This window comes from Tachyglossus aculeatus, chromosome 1 (genome assembly GCF_015852505.1).
Source record: "Tachyglossus aculeatus isolate mTacAcu1 chromosome 1, mTacAcu1.pri, whole genome shotgun sequence".
Taxonomy (NCBI): domain Eukaryota; kingdom Metazoa; phylum Chordata; class Mammalia; order Monotremata; family Tachyglossidae; genus Tachyglossus; species Tachyglossus aculeatus.
In genome coordinates this window covers 68,010,370-68,029,307 of record NC_052066.1, presented here as the reverse complement: position 1 = coordinate 68,029,307, position 18,938 = coordinate 68,010,370, and the positions used below count along the sequence as shown (strand labels likewise).

The following is an 18,938-nucleotide window of genomic DNA, read 5'->3' as shown; positions in this document are numbered from 1 at the left end:
GTGGCTCAGTGGGAAGAGCAACGGGCTTTGGAGTCAGAGGTCATGGGTTCAAATCCCGGCCCCGCCACTTGTCCGCTGTGTGACTTTGGGCAAGTCACTTCACTTCCCTGGGCCTCAGTTCCCTCATCTGTAAAACGGGGACGAAGACTGCGATCAGGACAACCTGATCACCTTGTAACCTCCCCTAGCGCTTAGAACAGTGCTTTGCACATAGTAAGCGCTTAATAAATGCCATCATTATTATTATTATTATTACTTGGAGAACCCAGCTGGGGAAAGGCCTGCCAGAAGGGGGTCTCCCGCTGTCCCCCCCTTTCCACCGCTTGCTCCCACTCCGGGGTCTCGCTGTCCCATCCCCAGCCCTAATTCCTGTCCCGGAGCCAGCCCAGGATGGGGGAATTTGGGAATGACCACGTTCCCTTTAAGAGGGGAAGGAATGTTAGAGTTGGAAGATTCCTCAGCAGCTGGTCCCGAGCCCCCCCAGCTCCCCTGGGGAAGGGGCCGGGGGAAGGGGAGGAGGGGACGAAGGGGCCTGGCTCGGAGGGTCCCGCCTCTTTAAGATGGGGAAGATGACATCTATATGTTGCCAATTTGTACTTACCAAGCGCTTAGTACAGTGCTCTGTACATAGTAAGCGCTCAATAAATACGATTGATGATGATGATGATGATGATGATGACATGGGCAGTGAGGAGCATCTTAGTTAGTCATTTTGTGGCCTGGGTTGGGGTTTTTTTGCTTCCTCTAGACTGATGGAAAAGTCCCAGCCCGCACCCTCCGCTCCTCTGCCTCGTCCTCTCCCGGCCCACGTCCTCCCCCTGGCCTGGAATGGCCTCCCTCCACACGTAATAATAATAATAATGATGGCATTTATTAAGCGCTCACTATGTGCAAAGCACCGTTCTCAGCGCTGGGGAGGTTACAAGGTGATCAGGTTTCCCACATGGGGCTCACAGTCTTCATCCCCCTTTTACAGATGAGGGAACTGAGGCACAGAGAAGTGAAGTGACTTGCCCAAAGTCACACAGCTGACAGTTGGTGGAGCCGGGATTCGAAATCCACCAAGCTAGCTGTCTTCCTCCCTTCAAGGCCCTACTGAGGGCTCACCTCCTCCAGGAGGCCTTCCCACACTGAGCGCCCTCCTTCCACCCCCTCTCCACCCCCCCGCCTTACCTCTTTCCCTTCCCCACAGCACCTGTATATATGTATATATGTTTGCACATATTTATTACTCTATTTATTTTACTTGTACATATCTATTCTATTTATTTTACTTGTACATATCTATTCTATTTATTTTATTTTGTTAGTGTGTTTGGTTTTGTTCTCTGTCTCCCCCTTCTAGACTGTGAACCCACTTTTGGGTAGGGACTGTCTCTATATGTTGCCAACTTGGACTTCCCAAGTGCTTAGCACAGTGCTTAGCACACAGTAAGCGCTCAATAAATACGATTGATTGATTGATTGATTGATTAATCCCCCTGTTCCCCCCCCAGAGCTGAGTGGGCTGAAGTCTCCCTTGGACGCAGGGAGGTTGACTTTTTTCCAATCCCATGTTTCCCCAGCCCACCATCTCACTAGTCTGTAAGATCCTTGAGGGCAGGGGCTGTGTGTTGTGTGTAATAATCATTGGGGTTGGAGAATCAATCAATCAATCAATCAATCGTATTTATTGAGTGCTTACTGTGTGCAGAGCACTATACTAAGCGCTTGGGAAGTACGTTGGCAAAATATAGAGATGGTCCCTACTCAACAGTGGGCTCACAGTCTAGAAGGCAGAGACAGAGAACAAAACCAAACATATTAAATAAAGCAGCATGGCTCAGTGGAAAGAGCCCGGGCTTTGGAGTCAGAGGTCATGGGTTCAAATCCCAGCTCTGCCAATTGTCAGCTGTGACTTTGGGCAAGTCACTTCACTTCTCTGGGCCTCAGTTCCCTCATCTATAAAATGGGGATGAAGACTGTGAGCCCCAGGTGGGACAACCTGATCACCTTGTAACCTCCCCAGCGCTTAGAACAGTGCTTTGCACATAGTAAGTGCTCAATAAATGCCATTATTATTATTAAGCACTTATTCTGTGCCAGACGCTGTGCTAAGCGCTGGGGTGGAGACAAGCAAATCGGGTTGGACACAGTCCCTGTCCCACTTGGGGCTCACGTTCTCGATCCCCATTCATTCATTCAATCGTATTTATTGAGCACTTACTGTGTGCAGGGCACTGTACTAAGCGCTTGTTACAGATGTTATATGTATATATGTTTGTACGTATTTATTACTCTATTTTACTTGTACATATCTATTCTATTTATTTTATTTTGTTAATATGTTTGGTTTTGTTCTCTGTCTCCCCCTTCTAGACTGTGAGCCCGCTGTTGGGTAGGGACCGTCTCTATATGTTGCCAACTTGTACTTTCCAAGTGCTTAGTACAGTGCTCTGCACGCAGTAAGCGCTCAATAAATAAGATTGATTGATGTTACAGATGAGGTGAGGCACAGAGAGAAGTCAGGTGACTTGCCCAAGGTCGCCCAACCGATGAGTGGCGAAGCCAGGATTAGAACCCATGGCCTTCTGACTCTTAGGCCCGTGTTCTCTGGTACTGTGCCTTCCCCGTGTTTAGTACAGTGCCCTGCACATAGTGAGCACTCAATAAATCCCATTGATGGATCGATTATGGATTATGGATCAATTATTTATTTTACTTGTACATATCTATTCTATTTATTTTATTTTGTTAATATGTTTGGTTTTGTTCTCTGTCTCCCCCTTCTAGACTGTGAGCCCACAGTTGGGTAGGGACTGTCTCTATATGTTGCCAACTTGGACTTCCCAAGCACTTAGTCCAGTGCTCTGCACACAGTAAGCGCTCAATAAATATGATTGATTGATTGATTGATGTTACAGATGAGATGAGGCACAGAGAGAAGTCAAGTGACTTGCCCAAGGTCACCCAACCGATGAGTGGCGGAGCCGGGATTAGAACCCATGGCCTTTTGACTCTTAGGCCCGTGTTCTATGGTACTGTGCTCTTCCTCGTGTTTAGTACAGTGCCCTGCACACAGTGAGCACTCAATAAATCCCTTTGATGGATCGATTATGGATTATGGATCAATTAGTGAGCACTCGATAAATCCCATTGATGGATCGATTGATCCGGTCCCGCCTCTCTGCCCAGCTCTGTGCCTTCTCCCCACATCCTTTTGGGGTAGAGAGCACCCTGGGCTACTTGTAGGACCAGTTACTGAGTGTGGGTTCAGCTTGGGCCAGTCCAGTACAGAGCAGTCGGGCGCTTCCTGTAGTACTCTACAGGAAAAAGCGCCCATGACCGCTTGATGCCCAATCATCATCATCATCATATTTATTGAGCGCTTACTGTGTGCAGAGCACTGTACTAAGCGCTTGGGAAGTACAAATTGGCAACATACAGAGACAGTCCCTGCCCAGCAGTGGGCTCACAGTCTAAAAGGGGGGAGACAGAGAACAAAACCAAACATACTAACAAAATAAAATAAATAGAATAGATATGTACAAGTAAAATAAATAAATAAATAGAGTAATAAATATGTACAGACATATATACATACGTACAGGTGCTGTGGGGAAGGGAAGGAGTTAAGATGGGGGATGGAGAAGGGGATGAGGGGGAGAGGAAGGAAGGGGCTCAGTCTGGGAAGGCCTCCTGGCCCAATGTCCCGTGGGGAGGCTCTCTTGCCTCAACTTCCCAGGAGCAGCGCAGGTTAATCATCAATCGTATTTACTGAGCGCTTACTATGTGCAGAGCACTGTACTAAGCGCTTGGAAAGTCCAAATTGGCAACATATAGAGACAGTCCCTACCCAGCAGTGGGCTCACAGTCTAAAAGGGGGAGACAGAGAACAAAACCGAACATACTAACAAAATAAAATAAATAGAATAGATATGTACAAGTAAAATAAATAAATAAATAGAGTAATAAATATGTACAAACATCTATACATATATACAGGTGCTGTGGGGAAGGGAAGGAGGTAAGATGGGGGGGATGGAGAAGGGGATGGGGGGGGAGAGGAAGGAAGGGGCTCAGACTGGGAAGGCCTCCTGGAGGAGGTGAGCTCTCAGCAGGGCCTTGAAGGGAGGAAGAGAGCGAGCTTGGCGGATGAGGGCGGGACTCACGGACGGGATAAGAACAAAAGAGAAAGCAGCGTGGCTTGGTGGCGAGAGCACAGGCTTGGGAGTCCGAAGACGTGGGTTCTAATCCCAGCTCCGCTCCTTGTCTGCCAGGCGACCTTGGGCACTTCTCGGTGTCGCAGTTCCCTCATCTGGAAAATGAGGATGAAGGCCGTGAGCCCCACGTGGGACAACCCGATTACCTTGGATCAATCAATCAATCAATCGTATTTATTGAGTGCTTACTGTGTGCAGAGTGCTGTACTAAGCGCTTGGGAAGTCCAAGTTGGCAACATATAGAGACGGTCCCTACCCAACAGTGGGTTCACAGTCTAAAAGAGGGAGACAGAGAACAAAACCAAACATACTAACAAAATAAAATAAATAGAATAGATATGTACAAGTACACTGTCCCCAGTGTAGACCAGGACAATCAGTCAATCAATCGTATTTATTGAGTGCTTACTGTGTGCAGAGCACTGTACTAAGCACTTGGATCTACTTAGTACAGTGCTAAGCGCTTAGTACAGTGCTCTGCACATAGTAAGCGCTCAATAAATACGATTGATTGATTGATTGATCTACCCCAGTGCTTTGAACAGTGCTTGGCACATAGTAAGCGCTTTACAGATACCGTGGCTCAGTGGAAAGGGCCTGGGCTTTGGAGTCAGAGGTCATGGGTTCAAATCCCAGCTCTGCCAACTGTCAGCTGTGTGACTTTGGGCAAGTCACTTCACTTTTCTGGGCCTCAGTTACCTCATCTGTAAAATGGGGATTAAAATTGTGGGACAACCTGATCACCTTGTAACCTCCCCAGCGCTTAGAACAGTGCTTTGCACATAGTAAGCGCTTAACAAATACCAACGTTATTATTATTATAATTGCAAAAGGGGTGAAGGAACAGAGCCCAGCAGGGCCGGGCTGGGGCAGAGCAGGGTGGGGACGGGCCCGGAAAGAGTGTTGGGGGCATCGGCAAGTGTACGTTTTAAGATGATTGGATGTGACTTCTAGACTGTGAGCCCACTGTTGGATAGGGACCGTCTCTATATGTTGCAAACTTGTACTTCCCAAGCGCTTAGTACACTGCTCTGCACACCGTAAGCGCTCAATAAATAGGATTGAATGAATGAATGAATATGTTGCAAACTTGTACTTCCCAAGCGCTTAGTACGGTGCTCTGCACACAGTAAGCGCTCAATAAATATGATTGAATGAATGAATGAATATGCTGCAAACTTGTACTTCCCAAGCGCTTAGTACAGTGCTCTGCACACAGTAAGCGCTCAATAAATATGATTGAATGAATGAACCGGCCACGTGATGGCCAACCGGCCAAACCAACGTAAGGCCGGGCTGACCCGGAGGCTCCCGTCCATCATCCTCATCATCCATCGTATTTATTGAGCGCTTACTGTGTGCAGAGCACTGTACTAAGCGCTTGGGAAGTACAAATTGCATCCAGGCAAATTCCAGGAGGCCAACTCTGCCGTAACGCCATCCCGGGGGTCGAAACCCGCCCCCCGGGCCGGACCCGAGGAGCAGGCCTTCCCTGGGGATTTGAGCCCACCTAGGACCGTACTTAACTTGTACTTCCCAAGCGCTTAGTACAGTTCTCTGCACACGGTAAGCGCTCAATAAATACGATTGAATGAATGAAACTGGCTAGGCCTCCCGGGGCCAATCTAGGCCAGGCAGACGCGGGCTCTGCATCCGGACCCTCGTTCTTGGGGCCGCCGGGGCGACTGGGAAGGTTAGATTTCCTGCAAAAGGCAACGGAGGGGGCACGGCCCAGCCGTTGCCTGACTCAGAGCCAGAAATAGACGGCCAAAACACGTTTGGTTGCTATTTCCATCCTTGGGGGGTGGGTTCGAAAAAAGGTCGAGTCCTGCCCAAGCCTGTTAGGTTCGGGTCAAGCCCGGGGCTTCCCCGGAAGAAAGAGGACTCCGGGCCCGTGAGCAGCGGACCTTAGGGAGGAGAGCCCTGAACCCTGTATAGTGGATTCTTTGTGTCATTCATTCATTCAGTCGTATTTACTGAGCGCTTACTGTGTGCAGAGCACTGTACTAAGCGCTTGGGAAGTCCAAATTGGCAACATATAGAGACGGTCCCCACCCAACAGCGGGCTCACCGGGTCTTGCCCCGGAGGGAGGAAGGCCCTGGGCCTGTGTGCAGGTTCCCCGTGAGTCTGGCCTAGCCCGGGTCTTCCCAAAGTCGAGGACTCATTCATTCATTCAATCCTATTTATTGAGCGCCTACTGTGTCTCTCTCCACTTCAATCTATACTTCATGCTGCTGCCCGGATTATCTTTGTCCAGAAACGCTCTGGGCATATTACTCCCCTCCTCAAAAATCTTCAGTGGCTGCCAATCAATCTGCGCATCAGGCAGAAACTCCTCACCCTGGGCTTCCAGGCTGTCCATCCCCTCGCGCCCTCCTCCCTCCCCTCCCTTCTCTCCTTCTCCAGCCCAGCCCGCACCCTCCGCTCCTCCGCCGCTGATCTCCTCCCCGTACCTCGTTCTCGCCTGTCCCGCCATCGACCCCCAGCCCACGTCATCCCCCGGGCCTGGAATGGCCTCCCTCTGCCCATCCGCCAAGCTAGCTCTCTTCCTCCCTTCAAAGCCCTACTGAGAGCTCACCTCCTCCAGGAGGCCTTCCCAGACTGAGCCCCTTCCTTCCTCTCCCCCTCGTCCCCCTCTCCATCCCCCCCCATCTTACCTCCTTCCCTTCCCCACAGCACCTGTATATATGTATATATGTCTGTACATATTTTACTCTATTTGTTTATTTATTTTACTTGTACATATCTATCCTATCTATTTTATTTTGTTAGTATGTTTGGTTTTGTTCTCTGTCTCTCCCTTTTAGACTGTGAGCCCACTGTTGGGTAGGGACTGTCTCTATATGTTGCCAATTTGTACTTTCCAAGCACTTAGTACAGTGCTCTGCACATAGTAAGTGCTCAATGAATACGATTGATGATGATGATGATGATGATGCAGAGCACTGGACGAAGCGCTTGGAAAGTACAACTGGGCAACAGATAAATCCCTACCCACCGACGGGCTCACACCAGGCCACTTCTTCAGCACGGCCTAGCGGCGAGAGCCCAGGCTTGAGAGTCGGAGGTCGTGGGTTCTAATCCCGGCTCCGTCGCGTGTCTGCTTTGTGCCCTTGGGCAAGTCCCTCTCTGGGCCTCAGTTACCCCATCTGTCAAATGGGGATTAAGACCATGAGCCTCAGATGGGACAGGGACCGTGTCCAACCAGATTACCTTCCTTTCTTTCTTCTAGGCCACTCTGGGCTAGATAGATTGAAGGTAATCAGAATAGGCACAGTAACCCGTCCCACGTGGGAGGGAGGGGAGAAGAGGACGTGTTTTATACCCATTTTCCAGATGAGGAAACTGAGGCACTGAGAGGATAAGTGGTTTGTCCAAGCTCACTTAACAGGCCAGTTGATGAAAACATAGGTTTCCTCACTCTCAGACCCCTGCTCTTTCCACTCCTACTACTACCAATAATAGTAAAAGTTAAGTATTTACTGTGTGACAAACGCTGTGCTAAGTGCTGAGGTAGATACAGTATAATCTAATCAGACAGTCCTGGTCCCATATGAGTCTCTTAGTCCAAGGGGGAGGAAGAACGGGTATTGAATCCCCACTGTACTGAGGCATGAAGTGATTTGTCCAAGGATATACCTCCTTCCCTTCCCCACAGCACCTGTATATATGTATATATGTTTGTACGTATTTATTACTCTATTTATTTATTTTACTCGTACCTATCTATTCTATTTATTTTGTTAGTATGTTTGGTTTTGTTCTCTGTCTCCCCCTTTTAGACTGTGAGCCCACTGTTGGGTAGGGACCGTCTCTATATGTTGCCAACTTGGACTTCCCAAGCGCTTAGTCCAGTGCTCTGCACACAGTAAGCACTCAATAAATACGATTGATTGATTGATTGATTACCTTGTAACTACCCCAGGGTTAGGACAGTGCTTGGCACGTAGAAAGCGCTTAACAAATACCGTACTTATTATTATTGTTATTTTTCCTGAGAATCGCGGGTTTTGGGCGATGACGATGACGGCCTCCCCAACCAACCGCTCTCTGCACTGCAGGTTTGGGGGGATGGAGGAAGGGAGAATCGACCAGTCTCCTTCCTGGATTCCCTTTGTCCGTATCCCTGGGGAAGCCGGTCACCAAGCACAGATTCCCCTGGAAATCATAGCTGGATTCCTTTTAATCCAGTCGGATTCGGGCCGAGCCCGCTGACTCTGATGCCTGTTGAGCCCAGCTTCGACTTCAGTCTTCCACCTGGGCATTCATTCATCATCATCAATCGTATTTATTGAGCACTTACTGTGTGCAGAGCACTGTACTAAGCGCTTGGGAAGTACAAGTTGGCAACATATAGAGACAGTCCCTACCCAGCAGTGGGCTCACAGTCTGAAAGGGGGAGACTTTCATTCGTTCATTCATTCGTTCAGTCGTATTTGTTGAGCGCTTACTGTGTGCAGAGCACTGGACTAAGCGCTTGGGAAGTCCAAGTTGGCAACATATAGAGGCGGTCCCTACCCAACAGCGGGCTCACAGTCTAGAAGGGGGAGACAGAGAACAAAACATATTAACAAAATAAAATAAGTAGAATAAATACGTACAAGTAAAATAAATAAATAGAGTAATAAATACGTACAAACATATATAAATATATACAGGTATTGTGGGGAAGGGAAGGAGGTAAGACGGGGGGGATGGAGAGGGGAAGGAGGGGGCAGAACTTAAGGTTCTGGCTGAAACACAAAGGATTTGGGAAGAACCGAGCCAACCCCAGAATCAAGCAATCAGTCAATCAATTGTTGCCAACTTGTACTTCCCAAGCGCTTAGTACAGTGCTCTGCACACAGTAAGTGCTCAATAAATGCGATTGAATGAATGAATGAGTTTATTAGTATTGTTGTTGAAGTGAGCCAATCCCTGAATCAACCAACCAATCAGTAGAATTGATTATTATTATCGTCGTTGATGTGGTTCTTAACAGTAATGATTGTGGCACTCATTTAAAATGGCATTTATTAAGCGCTTACTATGTGCAGAGCACTGCTCTAAGCGCTGGGGCGGTTACAGGGTGATCAGGTTGTCCCACGGGGGGGCTCACAGTCTTCATCCCCATTTTCCAGATGAGGTAACTGAGGCACAGAGAAGTGACTTGCCCAAGGTCACACAGCTGACAATTGGCGGAGCCGGGATTTGAACCCAGGACCTCTGACTCCAAAGCCCGTGCTCTTTCCACTGAGCCACGCTGCTTCTCTGTTCTTCCCTGTAAGTACTTGTCGAGCAGTTACGACGTACCGAGCACCGTTCTAAGCGCCGGGGTGGATTCCAGGTAATTAGGTCCCCCGCGGGGCTCAGGGTCTAGGAGGGAGAGCAAGTATTAAATACCCATTTGGCAGATGAGGGGACTGAGACCCGGAGAAGTCAAGTGCCTTGCTTGAGGTTTCACAGCCGACGAGGGGGCGGAACTGGGAATAGGACCCTGGTCCTCCGGCTCTTCCCCCGAGGTCACGCCGCTTCTCATCCGGTCGCGTGGCATTGTGCTTGGGAGAGTCCAATACAGTCATCATCATCATCATCAATCGTATTTATTGAGCGCTTACTATGTGCAGAGCACTGTACTAAGCGCTTGGGAAGTACAAATTGGCAACATCTAGAGACAGTCCCTCCCCAACAGTGGGCTCCCAGTCTAAAAGGGGGAGACAGAGAACAAAACCAAACATACTAACAAAATAAAATAAATAGGATAGATAGGTACAAGTAAAATAAATAAATAAATAAATATGTACAAACATCTATACATATATACAGGTGCTGTGGGGAAGGGAAGGAGGTAAGAAGGGGGGGATGGAGAGGGGGACGAGGGGGAGAGGAAGGAAGGGGCTCAGTCTGGGAAGGCCTCCTGGAGGAGGTGAGCTCTCAGTAGGGCCTTGAAGGACACGCTCCCAGCCCACAGGAAGCTGACAGTTTAGTGGAGTCCTAAGGGAAGGAAGAGAGAGGCTCTTAGTACCTGCTTCCGTCTAATACATCCTGAGCCCACTGTTGGGTAGGGACCGTCTCTAGATGTTGCCAACTTGGACTTCCCAAGCGCTTAGTACAGTGCTCTGCACACAGTAAGCGCTCAATAAATACGATTGATTGATTGGTCGATTGACCCGGGGTGGCGGCGGTGGAGCTGGGAACCGAGCAGCTGCAGAAGGCCCCACCACCGCTCGTTCATTCAATCTCGTTTCTTGAGCACTTACCGTGTGCAGAGCACTGTACTGAGCGCTTGGGAAGTACAAGTCGGCAACATCTAGAGACAGTCGCTACCCAACAGCGGGCTCACAGTCTAGAAGCACGGAGGTTTAGTCCGGCTTTGAGGAAGGGACCTGTCAGTGCTATTTATTTTTATATTTATTTATACTCTAAGCTGTTTATTAAGCTATTCATTACTCTATTTTACTTGTACCTATCTATTCTATTTATTTTATTTTGTTAGTATGTTTGGTTTTGTTCTCTGTCTCCCCCTTCTAGACTGTGAGCCCACTGGTGGGTAGGGACTGTCTCTATATGTTGCCAATTTGTACTTCCCAAGTGCTTAGTACGGTGCTCTGCACACAGTAAGCGCTCAATAAATACGATTGATGATGATGATGCTATTTATTGAGCGCTTACTGAGTACTGTAGTGACGCGTCTTTGCGGTGATCTGGAGGTGGTGTGCGAGGGCCTTCTGTGGCAGTGGTGAGTTGGGGGAGAGGGGGACCCCTGAATTGGGGAAGTTGGGGAGATGCTACTTGCTGGGCTCGGGTTGGGGGTGGAGGGGGATGTTGGGAGGAAAAGCCTGCCGGTGGTCTGGGATGGAGGGGAGACGCCCCTGTCCTGCAGAGCCGGGTGTCCTTCCCCGGCTATCAATCAATCAATCCTATTTATTGAGCGCTTACTGTGTGCAGAGCACTGGACTGAGCGCTTGGGAAGTCCAAGATGGCAACATATAGAGACGGTCCCTACCCAACAGTGGGCTTCTCCCTGGCCTCCGTCGCTTCATTCATTCATTCAGTCGTATTTATTGAGCGCTTACTATGTGCAGAGCACCGGACTAAGCGCGTGGGAAATACAAGCTGGCAACAGATAGAGACGGTCCCTACCCAACAGCGGGCTCACAGTCTAGAAGGGGGAGACAGACAACAAAACATATTAACAAAATAAAATTCATTCAGTCGTGTTTATTGAGCGCTTACTGTGTGCAGAGCACTGGACTAAGCGCTTGGGAAGTTCAAATTGGCAACGTATAGAGACGGTCCCTACCCAACAGCGGGCTTACAGTCTAGAAGGGGGAGACAGAGAACAAAACATATTAACAAAATAAAATTCATTCAGTCGTGTTTATTGAGCGCTTACTGTGTGCAGAGCACTGGACTAAGCGCTTGGGAAGTCCAAATTGGCAACGTATAGAGACGGTCCCTACCCCACAGCGGGCTCACAGTCTAGAAGGGGGAGACGGAGAACAAAACATATTAACAAAATAAAATTCATTCAGTCGTATTTATTGAGCGCTTCCTGTGTGCAGAGCACTGGACTAAGCGCTTGGGAAGTCCAAGTTGGCAACGTCTAGAGACGGTCCCTACCCAACGGCGGGCTCACCGTCTAGAAGAAATGCCGTTATTATTATTATTACTAGTATTAATGATAATGATAACCACATTTATTGGGCGCTTTCTGGGTACTTCCTTTTTCTTATTATTGCAAGTATTAATAACAATAACCGCATTTATTGAGCTACCTGTTTTGTCACCTGTCTACCTGTTTTGTCGTCAGTCTCCCCTTTCTAGAGTGTGAACCCGTTGTTGGGTAGGGACCGTCTCTGTATGTTGTCCATTTGCACTTCCCAAGCGCTTAGCACAGTGCTCTGCACACAGTAAGCGCTCAATAAATACGATTGAGTGAGTAGAAGGGGGAGACAGACAACAAAACAAAACATATTCACAAAATAAAATAAATAGAATAAATATGGACAAGTAAAATAGAGTAATAAATATGTACAAACATATATTTAATATATACATATACAGGTGCTGTGGGGAGGGGAAGGAGGGGAAGAAGGGGAAGAAAGGGTGGATCCCTCTGTCATGCTACCTTCTCCCGAACAAGGAGCGTCCTTTATTTATAATGTTTTTGTACTTATTAAGCACTTACTTTGTGCCAGGGATTGTACTAAACGCTGGGTCAGATACAGGATACAGCAGCACCCTCCCAACCCGCTGTTGGGTTGGGACCGTCTCTAGATGTTGCCAATTTGGACTTCCCAAGCGCTTAGTACAGCGCTCTGCGCACAGTAAGCGCTCAATAAATACGGTTGAATGAATGAATGAATTGTGAAGCAGCATGGTGGAAAGATAGAGCACAGGCCTAGGAATCAGCAGGTCGTGAGTTCTAATCCCAGCTCCACCACTTGTCTGCTGTGTGATGATGATGATGGCGGCATTTATTAAGCGCTTACTACGTGCAAAGCACTGTTCTAAGCGCTGGGGAGGCCTTCCCTGGGCCTCAGTTACCTTATCTGTAAAATGGGGATTGAGCCAGTAAGCCCCAAGTGTCCAACCTGATTTGCTTGTATCCACTCTAGCATTTAGTCCAGTGCTTGGCACATAGTAAGTGCTCAGTCAATCCAATAATAATGCAGGGTGGTCGGGTTGGACATAGTCCCTATCCCCCCCCCACTTTTAGACTCCCCTTTTCGACTCCCCTTTTAGACTGTGAGCCCACTGTTGGGTAGGGTCCGTCTCATGTTGCCAACTTGTACTTCCCAAGCGCTTAGTACAGTGTTCTGCACACAGTAAGTGCTCAATAAATACGATTGATTGATTGATTGATCCCACATGGGGTTCACAGAGAAGCAGCTTGGCTCAGTGGAAAGGGCCCGGGCTTTGGAGTCGGAGGTCATGGGTTCTAATCCTGGCTCCGCCACTTGTCACCTGTGTGACTTCGGGCAAGTCACTTGACTTCTCTGTACCTCAGTTACCTCACCTGTAAAATGGGGATAAAGATTGTGAGCGCCACGTGGGACAACCTGATTACCTTGTATCCCCCCCGCCCCCAGCATTTAGAACAGTGCTTGGCATATAGTAAGCGCTTAACAAATGCCATCATTATTATTATTAAGCCCCATTTCGTTATGGGCTGGTAACGTGCACTAAATCTGTTCATTCAATCATTCAGGCGTATTTATTGAGTGCTTACAGTGTGCAGAGCACTGTACTAAATGCTTGGGAGAGCTCACCTCCTCCAGGAGGCCTTCCCAGACTGAGCCCCCTCCTTCCTCTCCCCCTCCTCATCCTCCCCTGCCCTCCCTCCTTCCCCTCCGCACAGCACCTGTATATATGTGTGTACAGATTTATTACTCTATTTTACTTGTACCGATTTACTATTCTATTTATTTTATTTTGTTAATATGTTTTCTTTTGTTGTCTGTCTCCCCCTTCTAGACTGTGAGCCCGCTGTTGGGTAGGGACCGTCTCTAGATGTTGCCAACTTGGACTTCCCAAGCGCTTAGTACAGTGCTCTGCACACAGTAAGCGCTCAATAAATACGATTGATGATGATGATGCTCGGCCCTGATGACTGCTGGGGTAGGGGAAGGGAGACCCCCCTCTTCTCTGGTTTGAACCAGACAGGGCTGAGGGGCGAGGCAAGATGAGAGTGAGCCAGACTTCATTCCTCTCCCCCATGGCCTGTTTTCCTTTTTTATGGTATTTGTTAAGCGCTTTCTTTGTGCCAGGCACTGTACTAAGCACTGGGGCAGATAGACACTAATCAGGTTGGACAGAGCCCCTGTCCCACATGGGGCTCACAGTCTTAATCATCTCCATCTTATAGATGAGGCAACGGTGTATTTACGGTACTCTCTCAAACGCTTAGTACAGTACTCTGCACATAGTAAGCGCTCAATATGTACCATTCATTCATTCAATCGTATTTATTGAGCGCTTACTGTGTGCAGAGCACTGTACTACAGATGAGGCAACTGAGGCCCGGAAAAGCAAAGTGACTTTCCCAAAGCCACACAGCAAAGTGCTTCTGTTTATACCTGTATATATGTTTGTACATATTTATTACTCTATTTTACTTGTACATATTTATTCTATTTATTTTATTTTGTTAATATGTTTTGTTTTGTTGTCTGTCTCCCCCTTCTAGACTGTGAGCCCGCTGTTGGGTAGGGACTGTCTCTAGATGTTGCCAACTTGGACTTCCCAAGCGCTTCGTCCAGTGCTCTGCACACAGTAAGCGCTCAATAAATACGATTGAATGAATGAATGAATACAGTACAATAACAGACACATTCCCTGCCCACAACGAGCTTACAGTCTGCTCAGCCCTGATGACCGCTGGGGTGGGGAAAGGGAGACCCCCCTCTTCTCTGGTTTAGAGAGAGACCCTCTGAACCAGACAGGGCTGAGGGGCGAGGCAAGATGAGAGTGAGCCAGACTTCATTCCTCTCCCCCATGGCCTGTTTTTCTTTTTTATGGTATTTGTTAAGCGCTTTCTTTGTGCAAGGCACTGTACTAAGCACTGGGGTAGATAGACACTAATCAGGTTGGACAGAGCCCCTGTCCCACATGGGGCTCACAGTCTTAATCATCTCCATCTTATAGATGAGGCAACGGTGTATCTACGGTACTCTCTCAAACGCTTAGTACAGTACTCTGCACATAGTAAGCGCTCAATATGTACCATTGATTCATTCATTCAATCGTATTTATTGAGCGCTTACTGTGTGCAGAGCACTGTACTACAGATGAGGGAACTGAGGCCCGGAGAAGCAGCGTGGCTCAGTAGAAAGAGCCCAGGCTTTGGAGTCAGAGACCGTGGGTTCAAATCTCGGCTCTGTCACTTGTCAGCTGTGTGACTTTGGGCAAGTCACTTCACTTCTCTGGGCCTCAGTTCCCTCATCTGTAAAATGGGGATGAAGACTGTGAGCCCCTTGTGGGACAACCTGATTACCTTGTATCTACCCCAGCACTTAGAACAGCGCTTAACAAATACCAACATTATTATTGTTATTATTTCCCAAAGCCACGCAGCAAAGTGCTGCTGTACATACCTGTATATATGTTTGTATGTATTTGTTACTCTATTTATTTTACTCGTACATATTTATTCTGTTTATTTTATTTTGTTAATATGTTTCGTTCTCTGTGTCCCCCTTCTAGACTGTGAGCCCGCCGTTGGGTAGGGACCGTCTCTAGATGTTGCCAACCTGGACTTCCCAAGCGCTTCGTCCGGCGCTCTGCGCGCAGTGAGCGCTCAGTCAATACGATTGAATGAATGAATGAAAAGTGGGGCGCCGGGATTAGAACCCCGGTCCTCGGGCTCGGAGGTCGGGACCCGCAGCCACCTCCCTTTATCTCCCCAGGAGCACAGACCCTTCCGCACCGGGGAAGCTTGGGGGCTGATTGAGGAGGGGAGCAACAGGAGGGTGATAATTTCCTTCTTCCCTAGAGAAGCCGTGTGGTCTAGTGGTTAGAGCGCAGGTCTGCAAGTCAGAAGCCCCCGAGTTCTAATCCCGCGTCGCCTGCTTTTTGCCCTTGGGCGGGTCACTTCACTTCTCCGTGCCTCGGTTACCTCATCTGTAAAATGGTGTGGGACGGGGACCGGGTCCAACCCGATTTACCTGTTTGCGCCCCAGTGCTTCGTACAGCGCCTGGCACATAGTGAGCGCTTAAACATTACCGCAGTTACTGTGATTTCTTTTGAGAGGAGCCTTCTGCAGGCTTCTGCGTCCGCAGAGCTGAGGGGACCTGATGGTGACCCCCAGGAGGAGAGAAAACATCTGGAGTTTGGAGCCGCCCGGCCTCCCGGGAGAGAGGGAGGGGATGGCTCAGGGGCGGGGGGAAGACCCAGAGGGAGAGGACCGTTCCTCTCCTTCCCGTGGCGCTGGACCCCTTGTCGTGTAGTCTCCCAAGTGCTCAGCACAGCGCTCTGCACACAGTAAGCGCTCAGTCAATACCATCGATCCCTGTGGTCCGTGCCCCGCTCCCCTCTCCGCCTCCCCCGCGCCGAGACCTGCTGGGGAAGGGGTGTCGGCGGGGGCTTCTCCCGCACGTGGTGAGGGGAGCAGGCTCCGAGACTGCGGGGGGCTCGTTTGGGACCTCCGGCCGAGCCCCCTCCTCCGGGCCGGACTTCCTTGCCTCCGTCCGGCTAACGTCCGTCTCCCTCCTGCAGGCTCTTGTTCTCCTGGCTTGGAACCAAGCCCGTGTGCTCCTTCTCCTGGCCCTGCCCAGGGCCTGGGCTTCCCGGGCTTCCGGGCGGGGGTCCGGGAGGGGAAACCTTCCCGGCGGGAGAGTGGAGGCTGCAGGGGTTTGGCGGGGGGGAGGCCCAGGCCCATCCTCCAGACTTGGCTGCGGCTCCTGGAATTTGGGAGTCGCAGGGAGCCAAACCCACCCTCTCAGCCCAGCCGGAGCCACCGGGACTCGGAGGGGGACTCTCTCCCGCCCGATCCCCCCGCTCGCCACCCCCGCCTTGGGCCCGGAGCTGCCGGAAGCTCTCGGCCTCCCCCCGCGCCCAAGGTCACACAGCTGGCAATCGGCAGAGCGGGGATTTGAACCCATGACCTCTGACTCCAAAGCCCGGGCTCTTTCCGCTGAGCCACGCTGCTTCTCTAAGCCCTTCTCTAGGCCCTTGCAATCAATCAATCGTATTTATTGAGCGCTTACTATGGGCAGAGCACTGTACTAAGCGCTTGGGAAGTACAAATTGGCAACACATAGAGACAGTCCCTGCCCAACAGTGGGCTCACAGTCTAAAAGGGGGAGACAGGGAACAGAACCAAACATACCAACAAAATAAAATAAATAGGATAGAAATGTGCAAGTAAAATAAATAAATAAATAAATAAATAAATAGAGTAATAAATATGTGTGTGGCCTCGTGGATCAGGTACGAGCTTGGGAGTCCGAAGGGCATGGGTTCTAATCCCGGCCCCGCCTCTTGTCTGCTGCGTGGCCTTGGGCAAGTCACTTCACTTCTCCGGGCCTCAGCTCCCTCATCTCTGAAACGAGGATTGAGACTGTGAGCCCCACGTGGGACAGGGACCTCGCCCGACCTGATTTGCTTGTACCCACCCCGGCGCTTAGTACAGTGCCTGGCACGTAGTAAGCGCTTAACGAATGCCACAATTGTTATCCTTTCTCCTTCCCTCCTCCCCGTCCTCCCGCCAGAGTGGTGAAGGAGGAGATCTCGGACGACAACGCCAGGCTGCCGTGCTTCAATGGCCGGGTGGTGTCATGGGTAAAGAGCAGACCCCGCGGCATGTATTCTCCCCCCATCCCTCCGTCCCCTCTTCGCCCCCGGCCCCAAACACCTGAGGGCCTCCGCCCCGGGGTCCTCACACCCCCAGCCACCCCTCGCCGGGCTTGAGCTCCCTCCTGGGCCGGGGGAGGAAGGGAGGCCGGAGAGGGCGGAAGCCTCGAGGCCTGGAACTGGCCCGCCGACCCCATTTCGGTCCCCAGCTGGTGTCAGCCGAGGGCTCGCATCCGGAACCCGGCTCGGACAACCCGCCCGAGCTGCCGCCCCCGATGGAGCGCACGGGGGGCATCGGGGACTCGCGACCCCCCTCCTTCCAGTGAGTGCCCGGGCCGGCGGGCGGGGAGGCCGCGGGAGGGGGAGTCTTGGGGTGGGAAGGGGTCCCCGGGAATCCTCCGACGTGGCGCCCCTGCCCCGCAGCCCCCACACCGGGGGAAGCCAGGAGAACCTGGACAACGACACGGAGACGGACTCGCTGGTGTCGGCGCAGCGCGAGCGGCCTCGCCGGAGGGACGGCCCCGAGCACGGTGAGTGCCCCGGCCCCCCAGCCGCCACCCCGCCTCGTTTCTGACGGTCCCCCCCCCGGCTCGCGCCTCCCCTGGGGTCCTCAGCCGGGCCCCTCCGCCCCCCCACAGTGCCCCGGGTGAACGGAACCGCCAAAGGGGAGCGGCGGCGGGAACCGGGAGGCTACGACAGCTCCTCCACCCTGATGAGCAGCGAGCTGGAGACCACCAGCTTCTTCGACTCGGATGAGGACGACTCTACCAGCAGGTAGGGTGGAGGGGAGCCGGCCCCCGGTGCCCGATGGCCTCCCTCGGCCTCTCCCGGGCCTGGTGAGGCAGGCGGGGAGTGAGGCCCCGCGCTGAATCCCCCCTCCGCTCGCAGGTTCAGCAGCTCCACGGAGCAGAGCAGCGCCTCGCGACTCATGAGGAGGCACAAGCGGCGACGGCGGAAACAGAAGGTGCCACGGATCGAGCGGGTATGGGGGCTGTTAGCCAGGCAGGAAGTGGATGCGGGCATCTGGGGGAGACCGAGGCCCGAGACCGGGCCCACCGGGACGTCCCCGGCAGCGAGAAGCCGGGGGAAGGAGCCCGGACCCGGGTTCCGATCCCGTTCCGCCCCCCGCCTACCGGGTGACTTTCAAACGAGTCACTTCGCTTCTCTGAGCCTCAGCTTCCTCATCTGTCAAATGGGGATTCGATCCCCCCTCCTCCCTCCTCATTAGACCGCGGGAGACAGAAATTAGGTCCGAAGCGATTATCTTGCATCTACCCCGGCGCTTATTCCAGCACCTGGCACAAGGTCAGTGCTGAACAAGTATCGCAGTAATAGCAGTCACTGACTCATTATTATTATCATTATTATCGCCATTATTGGGTCAGACCGCTGGTCCTCTGAATCTCTGATCGAGAGCTAGGGAACGCGGAGGAACCGCCAGCCGTCCTCGCAGTAGAGC

At 51.0% G+C, this 18,938-nt stretch overlaps 1 protein-coding gene across 2 annotated transcripts in view; it reads left to right on the top strand.

Moving 5' to 3' along the window:
- The window catches only part of DVL3 (dishevelled segment polarity protein 3), a 71,375-nt gene that overhangs the window by 7,784 nt on the left and 44,653 nt on the right, over window positions 1–18,938 (top strand). Inside the window, exons 2-6 of one of the 2 annotated variants that reach the window (XM_038743236.1) lie at window positions 17,398–17,467; window positions 17,689–17,801; window positions 17,903–18,009; window positions 18,118–18,253; window positions 18,368–18,443. In XM_038743236.1, coding sequence (XP_038599164.1) covers window positions 17,398–17,467; window positions 17,689–17,801; window positions 17,903–18,009; window positions 18,118–18,253; window positions 18,368–18,443 — 502 coding nt within the window. Of the gene's footprint in view, window positions 1–17,397; window positions 17,468–17,688; window positions 17,802–17,902; window positions 18,010–18,117; window positions 18,254–18,367; window positions 18,462–18,938 lie in introns of both variants that reach the window. The other variant, XM_038743235.1, reaches the window with a different exon arrangement.